Raw genomic sequence first — 23,444 nt, forward strand, 5'->3', positions numbered from 1 at the left:
GGCGCTCTGGAGCCCGCGCACCTAGAGCCTGTGCTCCACAACGAGAGAAGCCACCACAATGAGAAGCCCACGCACCGAAATGAACAGTAGCCCCCACTCGCTGCAACTAGAGAAAGCCCGCGTGTAGCAACGAAGACCCAACACAGCCATAAATAAATAAATAAATAAATAAATTTAATAAAAAAAAAGAAATGCACAACCTGCCAAGACTGAATCAGGAAGAAATAGAAAATATGAACAGACCAATCACAAGCACTGAAATTGAAACTGTGATTAAAAATCTTCCAACAAACAAAAGCCCAGGACCAGATGGCTTCACAGGCGAATTCTATCAAACATTTAGAGAAGAGCTAACACCTATCCTTCTCAAACTCTTCCAAAATATAGCAGAGGGAGGAACACTCCCAAACTCATTCTACGAGGCCACCATCACCCTGATACCAAAACCAGAGAAGGATGTCACAAAGAAAGAAAACTACAGGCCAATATCACTGATGAACATAGATGCAAAAATCCTCAACAAAATACTAACAAACAGAATCCAACAGCACATTAAAAGGATCATACACTATGATCAAGTAGGGTTTATTCCAGGAATGCAAGGATTCTTCAATATACGCAAATCAATCAATGTGATACACCATATTAACAAATTGAAGGAGAAAAACCATATGATCATCTCAATAGATGGCAGAGAAAGCTTTCGACAAAATTCAACACCAATTTATGATAAAAACCCTGCAGAAAGTAGGCATACAGGGAACTTTCCTCAACATAATAAAGGCCATATATGACAAACCCACAGCCAACATCGTCCTCAATGGTGAAAAACTGAAACGATTTCCACTAAGATCAGGAACAAGACAAGGTTGCCCACTCTCACCACTCTTATTCAACATAGTTTTGGAAGTTTTAGCCACAGCAATCAGAGAAGAAAAGGAAATAAAAGGAATCCAAATCGGAAAAGAAGAAGTAAAGCTGTCACTGTTTGCAGATAACATGATACTATACATAGAGAATCCTAAAGATGCTACCAGAAAACTACTAGAGCTAATCAATGAATTGGGTAAAGTAGCAGGTTACAAAATTAATGCACAGAAATCTCTGGCATTCCTATACACTAATGATGAAAAATCTGAAAGTGAAATTAGGAAAACACTCCCATTTACCACTGCAACAAAAAGAATAAAATATCTAGGAATAAACCTACCTAAGGAGACAAAAGACCTGTATGCAGAAAACTGCAAGACACTGATGAAAGAAATTAAAGATGATACAAACAGATGGAGAGATATACCATGTTCTTGGATTGGAAGAATCAACATTGTGAAAATGACTCTACTACTCAAAGCAATCTACAGATTCAATGCAATCCCTATCAAACTACCACTGGCATTTTTCACAGAACCAGAACAAAAAATTTCACAATTTGTATGGAAACACAAAAGACCCCGAATAGCCAAAGCACTCTTGAGAATGAAAAACAGAGCTGGAGGAATCAGGCTCCCTGACTTCAGACTATACTACAAAGCTACAGTAATCAAGACAGTATGGTACTGGCACAAAAACAGAAATATAGATCAATGGAACAGGATAGAAAGCTCAGAGATAAACCCACGCACATATGGTCACCTTACCTTTGATAAAGGAGGCAGGAATGTACAGTGGAGAAAGGACAGCCTCTTCACTAAGTGGTGCTGGGAAAACTGGACAGGTACATGTAAAAGTATGAGATTAGAACACACCCTAACACCATACACAAAAATAAGCTCAAAATGGATTAAAGACCTAAATGTAAGGCCAGAAACTATCAAACTCTTAGAGGAAAACATAGGCAGAACTCTATGACATAACATAGGCAGAACAACTCTATGACATAAACATAGGCAGAACAACTCTATGACATAAACATAGGCAGAGCACTCTATGACATAAATCACAGCAAGATCCTTTTTGACCCACCTCCTAGAGAAATGGAAATAAAAACAAAAATAAACAAATGGGACCTAATGTAACTTAAAAGCTTTTGCACAGCAAAGGAAACCATAAACAAGACGAAAAGACAATCCTCACTATGGGAGAAAATATTTGCCAATGAAGCAACTGACAAAGGATTAATCTCCAAAATTTACAAGCCGCTCATGCAGCTCAATATCAAAAAAACAAAAAACCCAATCCAAAAATGGGCAGAAGACCTAAATAGACATTTCTCCAAAGAAGATATACAGATTGCCAACAAACACATGAAAGAATGCTCAACATCATTAATCATTAGAGAAATGCAAATCAAAACTACAATGAGATATCATCTCACACCAGTCAGAACGGCCATCATCAGAAAATCTAGAAACAACAAATGCTGGAGAGGGTGTGGAGAAAAGGGAACACTCTTGCACTGCTGGTGGGAATGTGAATTCGTACAGCCACTATGGAGAACAGTATGGAGGTTCCTTAAAAAACTACAAATAGAACTACCATATGACCCAGCAATCCCACTACTGGGCATATACTCTGAGAAAACCATAATTCAGAAAGAGTCATGTACCAAAATGTTCACTGCAGCTCTATTTACAATAGCCAGAACATGGAAGCAACCTAAGTGTCCATCATCGGATGAATGGATAAAGAAGATGTGGCACATATATAAAATGGAATATTACTCAGCCATAAAAAGAAATGAAATTGAGTTATTTGTAGTGAGGTGGATGGACCTAGAGTCTGTCATACAGAGTGAAGTAAGTCAGAAAGAGAAAGACAAATACCGTATGCTAACACATATATATGGAATCTAAGAAAAAAAAATGTCATGAAGAACCTAGGGGTAAAACAGGAATAAAGACACAGAGCTACTAGAGAATGGACTTGAGGATATGGGGAGGGGGAAAGGTAAGCTGTGACAAAGTGACAGAGTGGCATGGACATATATCCACTACCAAACGTAAAACAGATAGCTAGTGGGAAGCAGCCGCATAGCACAGGGAGATCAGCTCGGTGCTTTGTGACCACCTAGAGGGGTGGGATAGGGAGCGTGGGAGGGAGGGAGACACAAGAGGGAAGAGATATGGGAACATATGTATATGTATAACTGATTCACTTTGTTATAAAGCAGAAACTAACACACCATTGTGAAGCAATTATATTCCAATAAAGATGTAAAAAAAAATTAAAAATTAAATACACCTTATTTTACTTTTATTTATAACAACAACAACAAAAAAACTATCCACGGGGACTTCCCTGGTGGTCCAATGGCCAAGTCTCTGCACTCCCAATGCAGGGGGCCTAGGTTCTGTCCCTGGTCGGGGAACTAGATCCCACATGCTGCAACTAAGAGCTCACATGCCGCAACTAAAGATCCTGCATACCGCAACTAAAAGATCCCGCATGCCACAACTAAAAGATTCTGCATGCCGCAACTAAATATCCTGCACGAGGCAAGGAACGTCCCAAGTGCCTCAACTAAGACCCAGGAAGCCAAATTTAAAAAAAAAAAAAAAAAAAACCAATCAATGAAATCACCACGCTAACAAACTAAATCAGAAAACCATAAGATAGTATCAATAGACCCCCAAAAAAGTAAATGAAAGAATTCAGGGGCTTCCCTGGTGGTGCAGTGGTTGAGAATCTGCCTGCCAATGCAGGGGACACAGGTTCGAGCCCTGGTCTGGGAAGATCCCACATGCCGCGGAGCAACTGGGCCCGTGAGGCACAACTACTGAGCCTGCGCGTCTGGAGCCTGTGCTCCGCAACAAGAGAGGCCGTGATAGTGAGAGGCCCACGCGCCGCAATGAAGAATGGCCCCCGCTTGCCACAACTAGAGAAAGCCCTCACACAGAAACGAAGACCCAACACAGCTATAAATAAATAAATAAATAAATTTATTAAAAAAAAAAAAAAAAAAAAAAGAATTCATCCGTTCATGGTAAAAAAAACTTTCAGCAAATTAGGAATAGAAGGGTACGTCATCAGTCTATAAAACGTAACTATGAAAAACCTACAGCCAAGATCATGCTTAAAGATTAATGACTAAATACTTTCCCCTGAAGATTTGGAACAAAGCAAGACTATCTCTTCTCTTATTACTCATATTCAACACTAGGAAATCCTAGCTAGTGCAATGAGGCAAGTATAAGAAATAAAGGTATATAGGTTAGAAAGGAAGAAATGAAACTATCTCTATTAATAGACTGCCTATGTAGAAAATCCCAAAGAATCAACAAAAAAGAAAGAAAAAGAAGAAAAAAAAAGCCCTCATGGCACTAATAAGTGAGTTTAAGAAGGTCACAGAATACAAGACCAATATACAAAAGTCAATTATATTCCTATATATCATCAATGAACAACTGTAAGCTGAACGTTTAAATATTACAACAGCCACCAAAAAAAGTGCCTAGGGCTTCCCCGGTGGCGCAGTGGTTGAGAGTCCGCCTGCCGATGCAGGGGACACGGGTTTGTGCCCCGGTCCGGGAAGATCCCACATGCCGCGGAGCGGCTGGGCCCATGAGCCATGGCTGCTGGGCCTGCACGTCCAGAGCCTGTGCTCCGCAACGGGAGAGGCCACAACAGTGAGGGGCCTGCGTACCGCAAAAATAAATAAATAAATAAATAAATAAATAAGGTGCCTAGATAAAAAACTAACAAAATATATGCAGAATCCGTACGTGGGAAACTACAAAACATGATGAGAGAAATCAAAGAAGATCGAAATAAATGGAAAGATTCATGTGTTCATGATCTGGAAGAAGAGTCAGCATTATTAAGATGTCAGTTCTCCCCACTTTGATCTATAGATTCAATGCAATCTCAATCAAAACATCCAGTAAGCTTTTCCATAGATATTGACAAGCTGATTCTAAAATGTGTATGTAAGAGCAAAGGAACTAGGATAGCCAAAATAATTCCGATAACGAACAAAGTTCGAGGACTCATTTTACCCAATTTCAAGACTTACTGCAAAGCTACAGTAATGAAGACAGTGTGGTATTAGCAAAAGTACAGACACGCAAATCAATGGGAGACTAGAGAGCCCAGAAGTAGACCTACACAAAGACAGTCAACTGATTTCTGACAAGGGTGCAAAGACAATTACAGAGAAAGACAGTATTTTCAACAAGCGGTGCTGGAACAACTAGATGTCATATGCAAAAAAAATGAACCTTGACACATAACTCACACTTTGTACAAAAATTTATTCAAAAAGGACCAGAGACCTAAATGTAAAACATAGAAGTATGGAACTTCTAAAATAAATATAGAAGAAAATCTATGTGACTTGGGTTTGGCAATGAGTTTTTTAGATACAACACCCAAAGCATGATCCATGAAAGAAAAAACTGATAAATTCTACTTTATCAAATGAAAAACTTTTGCTCTGTAAAAGACATTTTTAAGAGAACGAAAAGACAAGCCACAGACTGGGAAAAATACCTGCACATCACATATCTGATAAAGGACTTGCATCCAGAATAAAGTACCATTAAAACTCAACAACAAGAAAACAAACCACCCAGTTTTTTAAAGGGCAAAAGATCTGAACAGATACTGAAAGTCATCTGCTTCACACAAAGAAGATACACAGATGGCAAATAAGCACATGAAAAGATGCTTAATATCATTTGTTAGTGGGGAAACGCCAATTAAAACTGCAATGCAGGGGCTTCCCTGGTGGTGCTGTGGTTAAGAATCCGCCTGCCAATGCAGGGGACACGGGTTCGTGCCCTGGTCCGGGAAGATCCCACATGCCGCAGAGCAACTAAGCCCGGGAGCCACAACTACTGAGCCTGTGCTCTAGAGCCTGCGAGCCACAACTACTGAAGCCCACGCGCCTAGAGCCTGTGGTGCTCTGCAACAAGAGAAGCCACCGCAATGAGAAGCCTGCGTATCACAACGAAGAGTAGCCCCTGCTCACCCCAACTAGAGAAAGCCCACATGCAGCAACAAAGACCCAACGCAGTCAAAAATAAATAAACAATAAATAAAAATTTTAAAAAACTTAAAAAAAAACCAACGCAATGCAGTATCACCACACACCTATCATAACAGCCAAAATCCAAAAAACTGAAAATACTGAATGCTCCAGAGGATTCAGAAAAAGAGGAACTCTCATTCATTGCTGGTAGGATGCAAATGGTACAGTCACTCTGGAGGACAGTTTGGCAGTTTCTCATAAAGTTAAACATAGATTTACCATATGACCCAGCAATTATACTCTTACGTGTGCACCCAAGTGAGCTGAGAACGTACATTTACACAAAAGCCTGCATGCAAATGTTTACAGGAACTTTGTTCATAATTGCTAAAACTGGAAACAACATAGATGTCCCTCAGAGCTTGAATGGATAAAAACTGTGGTGCGTTCATAAAACGGTATGATATTCAGAGAGAATATCAACGGAATGTTGATTCACTCAACAGCATGGAAAGACCTCAAGTACATTTTACTAAGTAAAGGAACCCAGACCCAAAGGCTACACACTGTAGGATTCCATTCATCTGACACACTGGAAAAGACAAAACCATGGGGCAGAACACAGACCAGAGCATGCCAGGGGCTGTGGGGGGAAGCCGATTACGTGGACAGGGGAATTTTCAAGAGATGTAACTATTCTGGTACAGTACTAGAGTGATGGATAACTATGCATTTGTCAAAACCCGTAATTGTACATCATAAAAAATGAACTTTAATGTATATAAACTACCAAAACAACCTAGCCAGGAGTTCAGGGGATGCCAGGATGGAATGCAGACTGTGACAAATGAATCAAACTCTATCACAAAAGTATAACTCGGCCACACTGAATGCAAGGAAAGAGGGAGGGCTGGCCTAAGAAACTTTGGAAATTGTTCTGAGTAAAAACTAAGGACAAAGACAAAAGTAACTGTATAGAAACACCGGAGTCTAATTGGGGGTAGGCAAACAATTCTAAGACTGCTTTGCATGTGCATTGGGGTTAAGCAAATAAACCATGGGAGATGGTGGGGCAAGATTTCTCACTAGTGAAGAAGGAGGTTCCAGATAAGCAAGAAGGGAAGGCCAACACACACCCCACCCCACGTACTGGATGAGAATCAGAGGTGCCAATGAGAATTCATGTTTACCCTAATATACATTCAAATGGATATGCAGAGAAATGACCATATGTGAGTGAGCCCACCCACATTTGTAACCTAGCTCTGTTTGCTAAGAGAGTCTGGAAGCAGTGACACCCCAGTAGCAATGGGCACTCTCAGCACAGCACCCAGATCTGGGTTCCTAACAACACTCTCCAATAAAAGGAACGAGGGCTCCTGGAGAAATGGCTGGTTTTAGGGCTGGGAAATGAGAGGAGCCTGCAGCATCCTGTAGTACCACAAAGTAAGGAACTCTCGAAAAATAAAGAATGGAGGCATGTCACAGGGATACAGGAGACAACTGGGAAGAACCACCACTGACCAGAGCCAGACAATTTGATACCACAAGTAACACGGCTGGACCACAACCCACAGTGTAAACAAATATGACAATTGCCAAATAAATTCCTTACAGAGGAGATCCAAATAACATGTGGAGATGCCCCCTCGGGGGGTCCCTGGAGCATGGACTGGACCCCATGACTGGGTTCCAGAGGACAGAGAATGGACGGAAAAAGGAGAACTTGACAGAGGAGACACCTGGCAGACACACCCCAACCAGGTGATCCAGGTCAGTATCATCTGTGATGCAAAGGGCACCTCTCCTCTGTGGGATTCTCCCCAAACCCACAACCTGTCCAGTCACGAGAAGACATCAGACAAGCCCAATTTGAGGGACATTCTACCAAACACATGACCAGACATGCTCAAAACTGTCAAGGTCATGAAGAGCCAGGGAAGTCCAGAGATTGCTGCAGACCAGAGGGGACAGAGGAGCCATGATGGCTAACGCAGTGCGGGGACACCGGATGGGAAGGGGTGCCGGTGGAAAACCAGTAAGGTCTGGGGTTTGGTTCATAGTTTTGTTTTGTTTTTAAAGGCAAATGTTTCTTGAATACTTCGTGCGGCTCATTGTAACTGCAGGAAGAAAACTGAGACCTGATCCCTCCATGACAGCAGATGTCCAGGATGTCAGGAATAAAGACAGAGCACTGGACACCAGAGGGTCAGCAGGGAGGGCTCCCCTGGTCTTCTCCTCGCACCCCTCCTGCTGCCTCCATCACTGGGCAAAAGCTGCCCAAGTCCACATGCCACCGACTTTCCTGATAACGTGGAGGCCACCCCCACAGTGGTGCCCACCCAGCCCGGGCCGTGTGTGTGCACATCCATACACATGCACCCAGGTGGAGCCTGTCTCTCCCGACTCAGACTACATGGGGACCTAATTAGCAATGGCTGAACAGCTGGACATCCTCCCTCCCCACAACCACAGTCCAATGCCATGAAAGAAAAATGAGATTTGGTCTCACTAGTTAAAAAGTAAATCTACCAACAACATATTAAAAGGATCATACACCCTGATCAAGTGGGATTCATCCCAGGGATGCAAGGATTCTTCAATATATGCAAATCAATCAATGTGATACACCACATTAACAAATCGAAGAATAAAAACCATATGATCATCTCAACAGATGCAGAAAGAACTTCTGACAAAGTTCAACACCCATTTACGATATTTTCAATTTTTAATTTAAAAAAATTTAAAGTTTTAAATTGTGGTAAAATACACAAAGCATAAAACATACCATCTTAACTAAAAAAAAAAAAAAAGTAAACCTAAGACAAGCATCATAGGAAACTTCCTACTTTACAGGAAAAAATGAAAATAGAATGGGTTTAAATTTCAGAAGGAAAAAACCTATTCATTTTTCACTCCTGTTATAGAAATGACTAAATAAAGAAAAATATTTTCTAAAAATCATAGGATCTCAAAGCTAAACCAAACAACCAACCTTAAAAAGGCTCAGTCAGCCCCCACCCCACTCTAGGAAAGAGTCAGCCCTCTGCCCAGCTCTAGGAAGGAAGGCGACACCCCCCCCACAGGTCTAGGAAAGGAGGAGACAGCCCCTGCCCAGCTCTAGGAAGGAAGGAGACACCCCCTCCCCCCAGCTCTAGGAAGGAAGGAGACAGGGCCCAGGCATGAGACTCTCAGCTGCTCCCTGGTGGGGTAACCCACAGACTGGTCTAGGAGAGGTTACCAGGTCACCTAATATGCATTATCAAGGATGTCTGCAAATATTTTCTTTAATAAATCAAAAAGAAAAAATTTAGTTTTCTCTCCCCTTCAGATAAAGTGCTATAAAATTAAAACAGAATCATCTCCGAAATGTCACTCTCTGACGGGTGGTTTTATGGACTGTGGCGAAATTCTGGGCCTTAGAAAAAGAACCTCCAGTACTTTTTCTTTAAAGGCGTGTGCTGTAGAGAGCTCAGACATAGGGCAGGTTTGTTTCTTAAACAAACTGGAAGCATTTTACAGAGAAGCTTGTGAAACCAAGCAGAGCATTTTATTAGCAATCGAGGGGCCCGGAGGGAAGAACTAACTTTCTGTGAATCTTGGAAGCGCTGAAAGCTCAGAACAACAGAAAATGAAGCAAGATTCGAGTACTCTTTTGGTTCCATTTTCTTCCTCAAAATTTCCAAAGAACACCTAAGAGTTCAGCAAATGCAGGTGCGTGTGGTTCTGCTGGGCTGCGCCAGTGCTGGGCCTGGGCGTGGACTGGCCGCAAGGCTAAGCTACCAGACTCCAGGTGAGACCTCTTGACCATGAGTGAGACAAGCTGCAGCTGTTAGAGGGTGCAGTTTAGGTTCACCTCAGACGCTCCAACAGTGACTGGCAGCTGGGAGGAAAGACCTAATAAACTCCACTACAGGTAACGTAAACAAGGAAAGACACAAGCATGACACTGCACAGCAAATCTGAACCAAAAGGACAGTACCATAAGCTAGCAAAGCCAGGAATCAGAGTTGGGCTGAAACTAGCTGTGAGATCTTTTTGAAGTAGGATTTTAAAAGATATATTATCCCGGGGACTCCAAGGTACCATATGAAACTGGGGAGATAAATAATTTTGCTGATGTGTCAAAAAGTCCTCCATTCACTCCAGTGCTTGCAGATCCTTCTGGAGAGCACCATGGCGGCAGTCACCTACATACGGTTACTCAGACGGTCCTGGCCATCACGGCGGTGGGTCCCATATGAGGGCACAATTCCCGGGGCCTGGGAGGAGCTCACCTCCTTCTGCATCAGATCCTCATTTAGCGTCAGGCTCTGGTCTGAGCTGGGAGCCTCAGTGCGTTGGTGGTCCCCAGTGGGGTACATCTGGGTCCCACTGGGGTGTCTGGACAGACAGGCGCCTGGAGTCAGCAGACTGAGCAGGGCCAGAGAAGCTCGTCCAGAACTCGGGCAGGAGTCTTAAGTCTGAGTGAGCTCACCTGGGCCCTGCGAAGGAACGAGGAAGGGAGCTCACAGAGCCACGCCATCACATGACAAGGACCCGGGCCAGGATGGCAAGGCAGCAGACTCGAAAAGCTCCCAGAGAGGAAAAAAGGTCCCTGTGGTACTGTCGTATCATAAGAAATATTTATTCGGTCTTTGTCCAGGTTCCTGGCACAAAGCTCCTAAAACCCCGGGGATTTCCTGAGTGATGAGGTGAGAGGAGCATCTGTTATTCATAACAAGCCCCTTTCAACCTTACCTGGGTTTATACCAATGAGGTGATTCTTGGAGGATGGGGGCTGGTTGCCAGAGGAAATTTCAGCCCCACTCCTGACCTCTGACCTCCCGGGATGGGGAGGGGCTGGAGACGCAGCCGATCTCCAACAGCCAGGGATTTAATCAGTCCTGCCTGTGTAATGGAGCCTCCACACAAACCCCAAATGGAGGGGTTCAGGGAGGTGCTGGGAGGGTGGCTCCCGGAGAGGGCGTGGGGGCTCTGCACCCCTTCCCACACCTTCCCTGGGCATCTCTCCCACCTGGCTGTTCCCGAGTCATGTCCTGTATGATAAACCAGTAACATAAGCAAAGTGTTCCCCTGAGTTCTGTGAGCCATTCAGGCAAGTTATGGAACCCAAGGAGGGGGTCGTGGGAACCCCAATTTACATATGGTTGGTCAGAAGCACAGGTGACGGCCTGGACTTCTCATTGGGGTCTGCGGGGGGGGGGGGGGATGTCTCGTGGGACTGAGCCCTCAGGCTGTGGGGACGCTGGGCAGTTAGGGTCAGAACGAACTGACTTGCAGGACACTCACGTGGTGTCTGGACAATCAGACGATTACTCGGTGTGAGAAAAAACCCACATCTGGTGTCAGAAGCATGTGAGCAGAAGAAATAAAAGTGTTTCCCTTTAGTCACCTGCAAAAGAGCAGGAGTCAGATTGTGTAAAGACCCCTTGACACCACAAAGTTCTGAGGAAAACTGCTCTGAGAGCCACAGACCCAGGCAAGTGGACAATTTCTACATGTGCAAGGAAGGACACAGAAAGTTCACCTTCTCTGTATACTTTCTTGGAAAGTTGTTTTGGGATATGCTCCAGTAAAGAGAGAGAATAAACCCCAAACAAGACACGAGATCTGAGGAATTACAACTACAACTCAGAGAGAACCAGGGGCCTCTCGGGTGGGCAGTCTCTGACCTGAGTGTCACACCCAGGGCCTGGGGTGCCGAGCCGGGGAGGGGGGAGGACACATTTGGAAAAGTATCCTATGGTGGCACAGAGCAATGATAAAGACTGCAAAACGTCAAGGAAATTTTATGGAGCAGGAGCTGCTCCTAGAAGACAGAGGACAGAGGTATTAAACACCGACCCTGGCTGCAAGGATCTCCCAGGGAGTCGCACAGACACGTAGACTAATGACACTAAGAACTCTGTTAGATGTGCAGAGGGTGAAGGAAGCATAGGCTAGGGGTCCATTATTCAGCCTCCTGGTGGGATCAGCAGTCCATGAGGGCAACTGTAACACTCAACATCAAGTGAAAGCTGTGGACAGCCTGTGGCATTGTGGGAAATTCCTGGAACTTAAGGAACTCTGAGGTAGCTCACAGTCCCCAGGAGATCTGGAACCCTCCAGAAAGAAATCAATACAGGGCGACTGCCTACTTGCCGGAGCCATCTCAGCCAGGGACCCTCGTCCCTGAAGATGGTAAACTGGTTCCTTCGTGCAGCTGAAAAACACTGACTCTACCCCAAATAGCGAGAAAAGATGGTGGGGGAATGCATTTGCCAAAGCAAATCATTCTGTGCTCAGCACCGGCCTTAAAATATCTTCTTGACCCACTGGTTCAAAACGGTTTCCTTCTGAACCGAACAGAGAATCCCTGTGGAGATCAAAGGCAGCCCCTAACACTGGAAAGCCGAGCTGAGGTTTTTATAAGCTGTGCTCTCTGCGAGCGAAGCCACCGGGGTTTTTCCACTGTCATGGCGCCGGTTTAAGGGTCTGTTAAAGTCTCGCAGATTAACTTTGTCTTGACTCCATCTTTTGCTAAGTGACAGCTCAAACGTTTAGAATGCCTTATCCCGTGGAGAATAAAGCAATACTGGCAAGAAGTATTTTCTATAGTAACTTAGAGCGCACGAGAGTCGTAGCTGATCCCCCAGCGCCGCACACTGAGCCTCACCGCGCGCCGGGCCCTGGTCCCCGCGGCGCCCCGCTCGGTGTGTCATGACGGTCGCTGTGCAAAGCGCGGCACTTCCACCCCCTTGAAACGCATGTTCTGAAGACTCAGAAATGACGCTGGGACGGCCGGTGCCCGCGGCGGGCAATCCCGGCCGGCCCGCCGGGTACCAGCGCCCTCCGGAACCCTCTAGAAGGGGGACTGCCCACTGGCCCCAGGCCATCTCAGCCGGGGGCTGCGCCCCAACCCCGCTGGCCCCCGCACTGCCACGTTTGTCTGAGAAGCCCAGTTTGGCTTCAGGCACCGTTGCTCGGCTCAGGGCGTTTGCGCCCCTCCAGGCGTGGGGATCGGGGTCGGGGGGTGTGCACTCCGCGCGCGCGCGCGGAGCGGGGGCGTCCGGGTGTTCTGGGGGGCGGCCTGGGGCGAGGGGAGGGAGAGAGGAAGACTGGGGCAGACCGCGCGGTTCTCCGCCTGGTCAAACCTGGCTCGCACAGAATCCCGCAGGTGAGGCCGCACCTGCTGCTCAGGCCTCAAAGCTGCGGAGCGGCGGGGAGGGCGGCGGGGCCGCAGCTCGTGGGACCTGCAGGCGGCAAAGGGGAGTCACCGCCTCACGAGCTCCTGGTCAGCGCGGGGTCGGCGTGGGGCCCCCCGGACCTGCAGGACGGAGGGGCGCGCAGGGCCGAGGCTCGGCCGCGAACCCGCTTGGGGGTGGGCCTGAGGGTGGGGGGCAGGGCGCGAGCGGAGGGGCCACACTGGGGCGCCTGGCCCCGCGGACTCACAGTAAACGAAAGCGAGGGCCTTCAGGAGCACGATCCTGGTCAGCCAGAAGGTGCCCGCGCGGAGGCGGGCTGGGCAGCCCGCGGGGTCGCGCCCCGGCCCAGGCGGAGATTCAGGCGCCGGGCCCGCGGCCCCGGCCTTCCGCCTCCTCAAGGGTTCCTCTGGCGCCGCCATCGCCGGGGCGTCGAAGCGCATGCGCGAGAAGCGCCGCGCGCTGAAATGCCCCGCCCACGCCCAGAGACCCCGCCCACACTTGGAGGTCCGACCAACTCCGGCCAGCCACGCCCATGCGCGGGGAGCGAGGACCTGGCCTGATAACCGCGCGCGCTCCCCGCAGGTCGCTCGGGGCGCTGCAGCCGTGAGAGTAAGGGGGTGGGTTCGTGGAGAACGGCGCGTCGCCCCACCTGGAGCGGGCTTTACCCACTCACTCATTCATTCACTCGCTCATTCATTCATTGAATTAGCCAAAGTTGCAGAGGCCCCCAGTGCACTCCCCTACCTAGGCGCCTACCTTCCTGGACCCTCACACTGGAGAGGGACGGATGGCACTTCAGAAGCAGAAATGCAATGTGAAAGAGATTATCGGAAAGCACGTATCAGATCACAGGCCTTCTCCGCGTCCAGGGCGGCTGAGATGTGGGCAGCCAAGGACCCTGGAGGGTACTGCGCTCCTGCTGCACGCCCTGGCTGTGTGTGGACTCGCATTCCTGCAGAGGAAAGGCCAGAGCAGCAGCTTCACCCCAGGGCTCCAGGCTGCCACCGCCTGAACGGGGGCTGTGGACCAGTACCTCACAGCTGTCCCCTCCCAACTCCCCATCTCTGCTGTCTGAGGAGGGTGCTGGGGTGATGATCACACAGCTAGTGAGGGACAGTGCAGGCAGCGGCTGGGCCCTAAAATTCAGACCCTCTAGCTTTCTTCCCCTTTACCCCCCACCAACCCCACAACATCTCTGCACAGGACAGCAAAGTCCCCTTAGATGGTCAGCGCTCCTATTGGCCCTCAAGACTGGACCTCCAGCCGCAGGGGAGAGTGGTGGGCTGAGGATTCAGAGTAAGGAAGAGCTTACTGACCAATGACCCAAGCATAACCCCAGTGAGGACACAAGCAACCCTACATTCTGAGGATACAGGAGAGGTGTTTCTAAGCAGGTGGAATGGTAGGCATTCCTCAGAGGAAGGAAGAGCTGTGTGAGAGAATGGACCTTAGGGGTTACTGGGTAAACTGCGGGGCACTTGGAAGGAAATGATTGAGGTAGGTGTGTTTTTTTCTTATTCATTTGTTAGAGCTCTTTACATATTAAAGATCCTCTTTTTTTAATATTGCTTGGGATTTTATCTACTTAAAATATCTTTCCATTTCAAAGTGGAAGTAGATCAACATTCTCACTTTATACTTTAAAAGAAAAAACATTAAAGCCCATGAGGTATAGTTTTCATTTTAACTATACCATTTTCATTTGTGTTGGCCACTGAGAATTCAAAGGTAAATATGAAATAGGTTTTTTTTTTTTTTTTTTTTTTTGCGGTACTCAGGCCTCTCACTGTTGTGGCCTCTCCCGTTGCGGAGCACAGGCTCCGGACGCGCAGGCTCAGCGACCAGGGCTCGCGGGCCCAGCCGCTCCGCAGCATGTGGGATCTTCCCGGACCGGGGCACGAACCCGTGTCCCCTGCATCGGCAGGCGGACTCTCAACCACTGTGCCACCAGGGAAGCCCTGAAATAGTCTTGATCCTGAAAGAATTCACAGTCTAGCAAGGGAGAGACAACCACCTAGTCATACAATGTGAAATGCACCACACACAACAAGCCCAGACAAGTGAGTGGTGAATTTTGTCAAGAAAGATCTTCTTCTTGTCTGTATATTGCAAATGTTCTGGGTTTTTTGTTTGTTTTTACGTCTTGTTCCTAGTCTTTGGTATGTAAATTATCAATAGTTGTGTGGTCAAAAGATCAGTTTTTCTGGCATGTTTAATTATATCTTCACCTGTAGTGTGAGCCCCATGAGGGCAGGGATTGCCTCTGGACATAGGCTCCCCAAATCAGGCTTGACCAGGAACTTCTGGAACCCCCCCTCCAGCCCCCAGCTGCCACCCCACCCTCCCATTGTTGGGGTAATAGCATTTACGTGTATCTTATAGTGTGATTTTTTTTAAAAGCTCCCCCCCTTTTTTTTTTTTTTTTTTTTGCAGTATGTGGGCCTCTCATTGTTGTGGCCTCTCCCGTTGCGAAGCACAGGCTCCGGACGCGCAGGCTCAGCAGCCATGGCTCACGGGCCCAGCCGCTCCGCGGCATGTGGGATCTTCCCAGACCGAGGCACGAACCCGTGTCCCCTGCATCGGCAGGCGGACTCTCAACCACTGCGCCACCAGGGAAGCCCTAAAAGCTCCCTTTTCTTTTCCATGAAAAACCCTCCCTCAGACCCCATCTCTAAGACCTATAAGAGATTTTCAACAGAGGGTGCAAACATCTTCTGTAGCCTGGACAGCCCCTAGCAGGAAGTGTGTGCCCGAGGGCTCAAGCTTTGGGGAGCCCTGGCCGTGCCCTGCTTCCAGGTCCTTCCACAGGAATCCACAACCCACACCTCCCCCCAATACCCGCTGTTGTCCGGGTGCCACGCTCAGGATGAGCCCACACAGCCACTTGGGAAGAGTGGGGAGAGTCCAGGGCCCCCAGCCCAAGCCTGCCCGAGCTTCCCTGGGTCCCCGCCTGGATGTGGGAGCTGCACAGGGGACGGAGGCAAGAAAGGATGGCTCTGCTGTCAGGTGTGACCCCGGGTGCTGCTTTTCAGGTGGGGACAGTTTTCACAAAGGGCCCTTTGTCCTCAGCTTCCCCTGGCTGGGGCTGCATTGTTCCCCCCTGAGAAGGGCACAATGGGACATTGTGCAGAGCAGAAAGGGGCCCCTTGTCCAGCCTCCAGCTCGCTGGGCTCTGGGCTCCCTCCCCAAGTTTGCACAGGGTGGGCGAGGCCATCAGAGGGTCCACCGGGAGCTCGTGTTCTCATGTCTCCTCCAGGGTCCTCCTTTGAGCTGACTGCAGAGGTCCAGTCCATTTGAGGGTCTAGAGCCTTCACGGGAATGAACCCCATCGAGCAGGGCTTGGCCATGGAAAGGCTGGCCAGTGGCTCAGTTCGTGCCTGTTTCATCCTGAATTTAATCAAACGTGCACTGGTGTATTGTTCAGCCATAAAAAAGAGTCATATTGATACATTCTACAACATAGATGAACCTTGAAAACATATTCAGTGAGTGAAGCCAGACAGACACACAAAGCCACATATTGTACAGTTCCATTTATATGAAACATCCAGAATAGGCAAATCCACAGAGACAGAAATTAGATCAGTGGTTCCCAGGGGCTGGGGGAGGGGGATGAGGAGTGACTGCTAACAGGGACAGGGTTTCCTTGTGGGGTGATGAAGATATTGTAGAACTAGATAGAGGTGATGCTTGCACAACATGGTGAATGTACTAAATGCTACTGAATTGTACACCTAAAAATACTTAATTTTATGCTATGTGAATTTCACCAAAATTAAAAAAAAAAAATCTGCTCTGGTCCTTGATTCAGAATCACCTAAAAAAGCATTGCTTTTACCTGTTGGAATAAGTCATGTCATTTATACTTACATCTTCATTTAAACTTACATCTTCATCTATGCTAGAGAGCAACTAACAGTTTTAAAATAATATTTAGACATGGGTACATCTTGTGCCCCATGAAGATGCCCCACTCTAAAACAAACATCTTCTGCAAACCCCAAGCTGGAGGGCCGGGGCCTGGTGCTGGGTCGGGGCACTGAGATGCTTTCCTCTCGCCCCACCGCTCAGCGCCTGCATGCTGGGGTCTCTACGAAGCAGCTGTTCACCAATGCCAGGAGCCTGGGGGAGGCTCCTGAACCTACATTTTCAAGCAAAAAACTATATGAAAACAAGCCAAGATACGGGAGAGGCCAGAGGTGCTGAGAGGAGGCCTGACTGCCCTCCGGGCTGGTTTCAAGAGACCTGGAGCTGAGCCCCACCTGGACAGAGCCAGAAAGGGCCAAGAAGGGGAGGGGAGGGGAGAAAGGGGGCTCCCCTGAGAGGAGCTATCAGCTCAAGATGGGCTAGTGTCCCAGGAACCCCTAGGTGGGCCCGCCTGCAGCTCCCCCAGCACGGCCCTGGAGCCGAGGCGCACAAGCTCACAGCTGGCGGCACTCCCAGCAGCTGCGGGACGGCTTCAGAGGAAGGAGCCCCATGTCAGCACCTCGTCCAGCTGTCCCTGGGCACACGGGCCTGGCAGCCCCCACCGCATCGGGGTGATTGTCCCTGACGTGCCTTTGCAGCTGTCTCTGGCACCCACAAGAACCCAGCTTGGGTCCAAATCTAATCGTGCACCCTTCATTTACCCCAATTTTTCATGTCTTGACATCTGTTGATGGGGAGGGCAGGACCTGCTGGTGCTAACATCTGTCACTTTCTTCTGGAGGGGTGGTCAGTTTGGGCCGGCCCCACCCTGACTGTCCAGCGGCCAAAACCCCCTGGTGAGGCTGGCAGGTGCGGGAGGGGGTGGGTGAGCAGGTGCTGGCCATTTGCTGGTTGTTCTGGAACCATGACTCATGGACGGCTGTTCTGCTTGGCTTGCCCATCTCCTGTCCCCGCACCTCAGTTCCAGGCCACGCGCACTCCTACCCCTGCTCCCCAGAAGGAGATGTGACCCTGTGTGGACCTGCAAGCTGGTGAGCCATGACTGCCAGGCAGAGTGGAAAGCAAATAATCCCACTGCAGTGACATTCTCTGGTTGTAGAGCCCTATGGGGGAAAAGAGTGTACAGTTATGTTTTTCTCATGGAATCATATTCTGAACTGGAAGAAGTCTTGAAAACTACTGAGGTCACAATCAGGAGGACTGCAGGTAAATTCGGCCCACAGAACTGTATCATTTACCAATCACCACAATAATGCCACGTAACAAACAGCCTCAGAGCCACAAGTTGTTGTGTCACTGGGCAGTGCTTCCCATCCAGCCTGGCTCAGGTATGCCTCTGCAGTCAGCTGAGGTCTGGGTAGCAGCAGAGCCCTGGCTGGCCATTAGGGCCTCTCTCTGGCCACCCACAGGCCGCATCACTCCTTATAGCCTCACCCTCAACAGCTTCCACATTCCCCTCCCTGCCTGGCTCCTGAAGGCACCTGCATCCAAGACCCTGATTTGGCCCAAACCTGGGGGGTGCTGAGGGCTGGGCTGGGGCAGCTTGTGCCCAGTGCCGTCCATCACCAGGTCTTACCTTCTTAAGACTCACTCCGTGATTAAAGCAGGCGATTCATTTCTGGAAAGAGAGGGCAGCATTGCTGTTATGGGTTCTCCTGCAAGAGGCCCAGTGGGCCTGACAGTGGGAGATGTGCTCAGAACTCTGCCAGCTTCGCATGATGGTGAGGTCACTGAGAAGATGCAGGACACATCAGATGTTGTCTACAGCACACCCAGAATCCTACGGACATCAACTCGTGCAGGTCTGGTGGGGCCCCCGGGACAGACAGGTACTCCAGACCCTCTGCTGCCCGGAGTAACCCCGTAACTTGCCCAAAGCTAGAGGCCACAGAGAACGGCATCAGAACCCATGACCTGGAGAAGCCCTCCTTTCTAGAACTCCAGCACCTTCTCGGGGGAGCCCCACAACTCCCTCCTGCCCCTTTCCACACCCCCAGGGCAGGAGGCAGGGCAGGGACCACCGTGCAGCCCCAGTTCAGAAACCAGGTGGGAAACCTCCTACTACACTTTATTGGAACGCTTTGCCGGCATAAGCTTCTACAGGACAGAGCCCCTGTGAACGTCACCCACTGTCCCAGCACCAACACAGGTCTGGCCTGGAAGCCCCAAAAGTGTTTTCAGAATGAGCTATAGAATACAGTACGCTTACTTCCCCCATCCCGATCTAGTCTAATGGACCTGCACAGCGGCCATGGGGGTCTCTCCATCTCATCGTGGTCACAGGGAATGTTGAAAGCTGCCAGAAATTGCTTCTAACCGCTCGGGTTAACTCATTACTGTACTTCCAGATAACGTGCAGGGGTCACGTGATCAAGAGCTTTCAGAGCTGGCTCATCCAGGCCACTCCGGCACCCACCCCCACACAGCCAGCTCAGGGCCCCTCTGTCCAAGGGAACGGAGAGGGAGCAGCAGGCCCCCAGCCATCAGGAGGCTCCAATATACCCGCCCCCGGGGTGCCAGCTACCTCCTCTGATGACCTGCCAGGCTCCTGCTTGCACCTGGCCAAGGAGCCCATTCCTTCTCAAACCAACACCAGGTGACTGAGTGGGAATCACCAGTTTGAGTGGCAAAGTTGGCCCATATCTTGAAGTCCTCAGGTCCTGGGGCTCGGGAGCAGGTGGCTGACGGTCCTGTTCTACACATGCCATGTCCCAAGAGGAAGGAGACGTTGGGGTTTGCAGCCGAGGAGGCTGGGTTTGCTCTCGCCAGCAGCTGCCCATCCAGCTCCCTGTGCCAGGCCCAGAGGGACCAAGGGACCCACGAAGAGAAGACCAGGAGTTTCCTGCACCTCTGCCCCAGCCCAACGCCCCCAGAGGCAAAGCTTTGCCACACCCATGTCTGAGCTCCTGCAGGCCGGCTCCCACCTCACTGCAGAAGAACCCCAATGTGTCCGCCTGAGAGCATCTTAATTAAACCCTTCTACTCTGTGTTCAGAAAAACAAATACCTGGGAGACCTGGGTGGTAATCTTTTGACAGGGTGTGTTTTAACTTGCCTTTGACACTAGTGGGTCTCTGGAACCTTTCATTGTGGCAGAGGCGGCCAGGTCCCTGCCGGCCGGAGCCCCTTACTCAGAAAGGGATTTTCTCTGTGACGTGTCTACTTCCAGCCATGTTGGCCCATCCCAGTCACACTTTGAGGGGTTCAGCTTGGACAAGAGGCCTCATTAAATCTGAGAGCCAAGATTGGAAGGACAAGCATAGCTCTTGGCAGCCTGTTTGGGCTCAGAAAGCTGATTTTCTGAAGTGAGAGTCAGCTTCAACGTCCTGGGTCCCCTCCTGCAGCGGGGCTGAGAAAGTCTCTCCCGGCCCCATCGCTGGGGTCCAGGGGGCGAAGGCCCAGAATGAGAGTGGGGTCTGGGAGTTCAGGAGACTGAGGGCCCAACGTGAGGGTGGAGTCCAGGGCCCAGGGGAGTGAGGGCCCAGCATGGGGCTGGGGTCCAGGGATCCAGGAGTCTGGTAGCACACAGAGCCCTTCTGCAGGGACAAGGAATGGAATTTACTGGCTGACGGGGGAGACGTCCAGAGGAAGGCACACCCCAATGCCGAAACGCTAACGCCTCAGCACTCAGTTGCTCTGTGGAAGACGCTGCTGGTGCCTGGCCTGGACCCCTTGGTGCTCCCTCTACCCCTGGGACCCTGCTTGGAGATGTTTTTGGCTGCAGAATCACCCTCTTCCCGCAGTCAAAGAGACCTAATGGCTGCTGGTGGAGTCAGCTCCAAGCCCACTGGCCGGAGAGAGATGGATGGGCACAGCCGGAGGCTCGGGGACCACTACCAGGAAGGGGTGAGTGGAGGCCAGAGCAGAGACCACAGCTGTTCCGACACATCTGTGCACACACATCTCACTGGGCAGACAATGTGCTTTGGGGTCCTTGGGTTAAGCACTGCCCCCTCCCCAGAGAACAGCCACAGCAGGGGGTCCCACTGGCAGTCAGCAGTCACCCCCAGGCAGTATGGGTTTACTTATCAGGAGGCCTTAGAGCTGATGAAAAGGTGCAGAGGGACAGCCTGGAGCAGGTTCTCCCTACCTGGAGGTGGGGAGGCATCCTGAGGTGTCTGCTGGAAGCAGTGACAGGGCTCAGGAGCAAGCTGCATGGGACCAGTGCCTGCCACAGGCTGGCCCCCAACACCCTGGCCCTACAGGCAGAGAGGGGAGGAATCCGGGCGTGATCTTCCAGTGTCCTCTGCACAGGACAAGGAACAGCTACGGCCAGCTCCCGAGGGGATATTAGCTCAACCAAGGGGCCGGCTTCCACCCAAACCAGAACTTCCACACCAGCCGGCAACTATGTCGGGGAGGGGTTTCAGCAAAAGGCTTGGCCCAGAGCCCCGAGAGTCTGTTACCGGGGGATGCTGGACCCCTGGCACCCTTGGGAGCCCCCTCTCTTCTCTCTCTGAAGACCTGGTGGGCCAGGACGAGGCTGCCTTTATGGGGCCTCTGCTCAGAGCTGTCCCTTCATCTTTGGCCTGGAAGCTTGGTTCTGCAGACCGGCCAGTAATTAAAAGTACCAATTAATCCCCAAGGTTGAGCCAGGGTTCCCAGGATGTAATGCCAACTGCCTCAGGCTGGCTTGCCAAGAGGCCCAGGCCAGGGCTGCGGACACACAGGGGACACATCGGCCTGGGGTTCATGGGCCCACATGACCTGCCCCCAAGGCCTTTCTCTTAAAGACTGTACCAACTACACACATGGCCGCCCTGAGAGAAGAGCCAGGCAGGGGACAGGCAGAGGATGGGCAGGTGTCCTCCTCCGTGGTGATCTGGCCCTCAGCAGCCCCTTCACATGGACTTCCCGAGCCGGCCTAGAAGCCAACGAGTGGATGGGCTGGGGGGTGTCTCTGCACCTGAAAGACATTTCCCTGGAGCTCTCCAGCCCTCCACTGGCCAGGTCTCATAGGCATGGGGGGTGCCTGGCAGCCCACACCTCCTTCTTTGCAGGTCCCCTTGGACCCTCTGCCAGGGGTGTGGGTCTAGAAACCTTGCTTACGTCAGCTTTCCCACGCCCCAGGCTGATAGTCCCGGGGCAGGTACCTGGTCCAAACTTGGCCAATCAGATCATCTCCCTAAAACTGCAGAGCCCACAGATAAAGGTAGAGGCATGTGGACTGGGGTGGGTGGGGACAGAAAGGAAGAGCTCAGAGAAGAGGGGAGCCGGGGATGGACTGAGAGCCGCCCCTCAGCCTCGCTCTGTTCTCAGATAACCTGTGCTCTTTGCTGCCACAGAGCCTTTGCACATGCTCCCCCCTCCCCCCGCCGTGCTCTTTCCTCCCTCTTCGATTGGTCAGAAGTGTCAGGCCCCAACTTGTCACCTCCTCAAAGCTGCCTTCCTGGACCACCCCCCCACCACCCCCCTGCCACCCATGGCGAATGTCTCAGCCCCTTGGTGTATTCACTGTTGGCCCCCTCCTCAAATGCCACATCTTCTAGGCTAGGATGGTGTAGTGTGGTTCTGTGCTGTGTTGCCCAGAAAAGCCCCAGCACACGGCAGGCACTTCATCGATACTGGTAAACACAGGAACTAACTGTGGCCACCACCTCCTCTGAAGGCTACGTCCTGGTGTCCACTCAGGGGCTGCCTAGCAGATGAGGATATGAATCGAGGTCAGCACTAATGGGTGGGGCCGGATAGCACATGGCAAATTTTACAGCCTTCAAGACCATGAGGGAGCTTTGAGGCACTTCTGGGTGCCACCCTCTGTGTCAGCAGCCAGCCTGAGCCAAGCCCTGGCAGGGATCTGCCTGCCCATCCCCTGGGAATGGTGGCCTGCACATATATGACAGAAGCTGCCCACCAGGACCCCATCAGTCCCTGAGGTGGTCACTGCAGCCCGGTGGAGCTGAGGGTGGGGCCTAGGACCGCACATGCCACACACTGTGACCTGGATCTGGCACTGGACTCTCCTAGCTCAGCCTCTTTTCCTCCAAGGGTCCCAGTGGTAACCTGTGTCCTAGGGGACATAGCTGTGTGGTGCCCCACCATGGGTCAGTGGGGAGCGGGGAGAGGCTGCCCTGCCCAATGTACCCAGTGCAGCCTGTGCTCCATTTTCCCTGGCAAAGGAGAGCTCTTCATGGAAACGCAGACCTGATGCCCAACGGCACAACCAGTGCAGGGAGGGGTGGGATCTGATCCCCAGGACAGGGTTGGAGGAAGGACAGTTTGGGCCATGTCTGTCATCCTTACCTCCTTCTCCCCACTTCAATCCTGCATTTATTTGCATGGGTCCCTATGGGCCAGGAAGTCCGGTGGATGCCCCTGAGGAAGCCCTCACTTGGGCCTCCCTGGTGTCCTCCGACTGCAGGGTGGGGCTCCAAGAGGAGGGCAGGACCTCCGAAGGGAAGCCACTGCAGACCAGCGGGA

The 23,444-nt window shown here is 50.4% G+C and overlaps 1 protein-coding gene across 3 annotated transcripts in view; it reads right to left on the reverse strand.

Moving 5' to 3' along the window:
* LMF1 (lipase maturation factor 1) overlaps nucleotides 1-13,538 on the reverse strand; it is a gene marked incomplete at its 5' end in the record, with an annotated part of 102,892 nt that extends 89,354 nt beyond the window's left edge. For 2 of the 3 annotated variants that reach the window (XM_079720004.1, XM_079720006.1), the window contains one exon: nucleotides 13,346-13,517. In XM_079720004.1, the coding sequence (XP_079576130.1) occupies nucleotides 13,346-13,517 (172 nt within the window). Of the gene's footprint in view, nucleotides 1-13,345 lie in introns of all 3 variants that reach the window. The other variant, XM_079720005.1, reaches the window with a different exon arrangement.
* Between the last annotated feature and the right edge of the window lie 9,906 nt (nucleotides 13,539-23,444).

The sequence above is a fragment of the Hyperoodon ampullatus genome (assembly GCF_949752795.1).
Source record: "Hyperoodon ampullatus genome assembly, chromosome: 14".
NCBI classification, from domain to species: Eukaryota; Metazoa; Chordata; class Mammalia; order Artiodactyla; family Ziphiidae; genus Hyperoodon; species Hyperoodon ampullatus.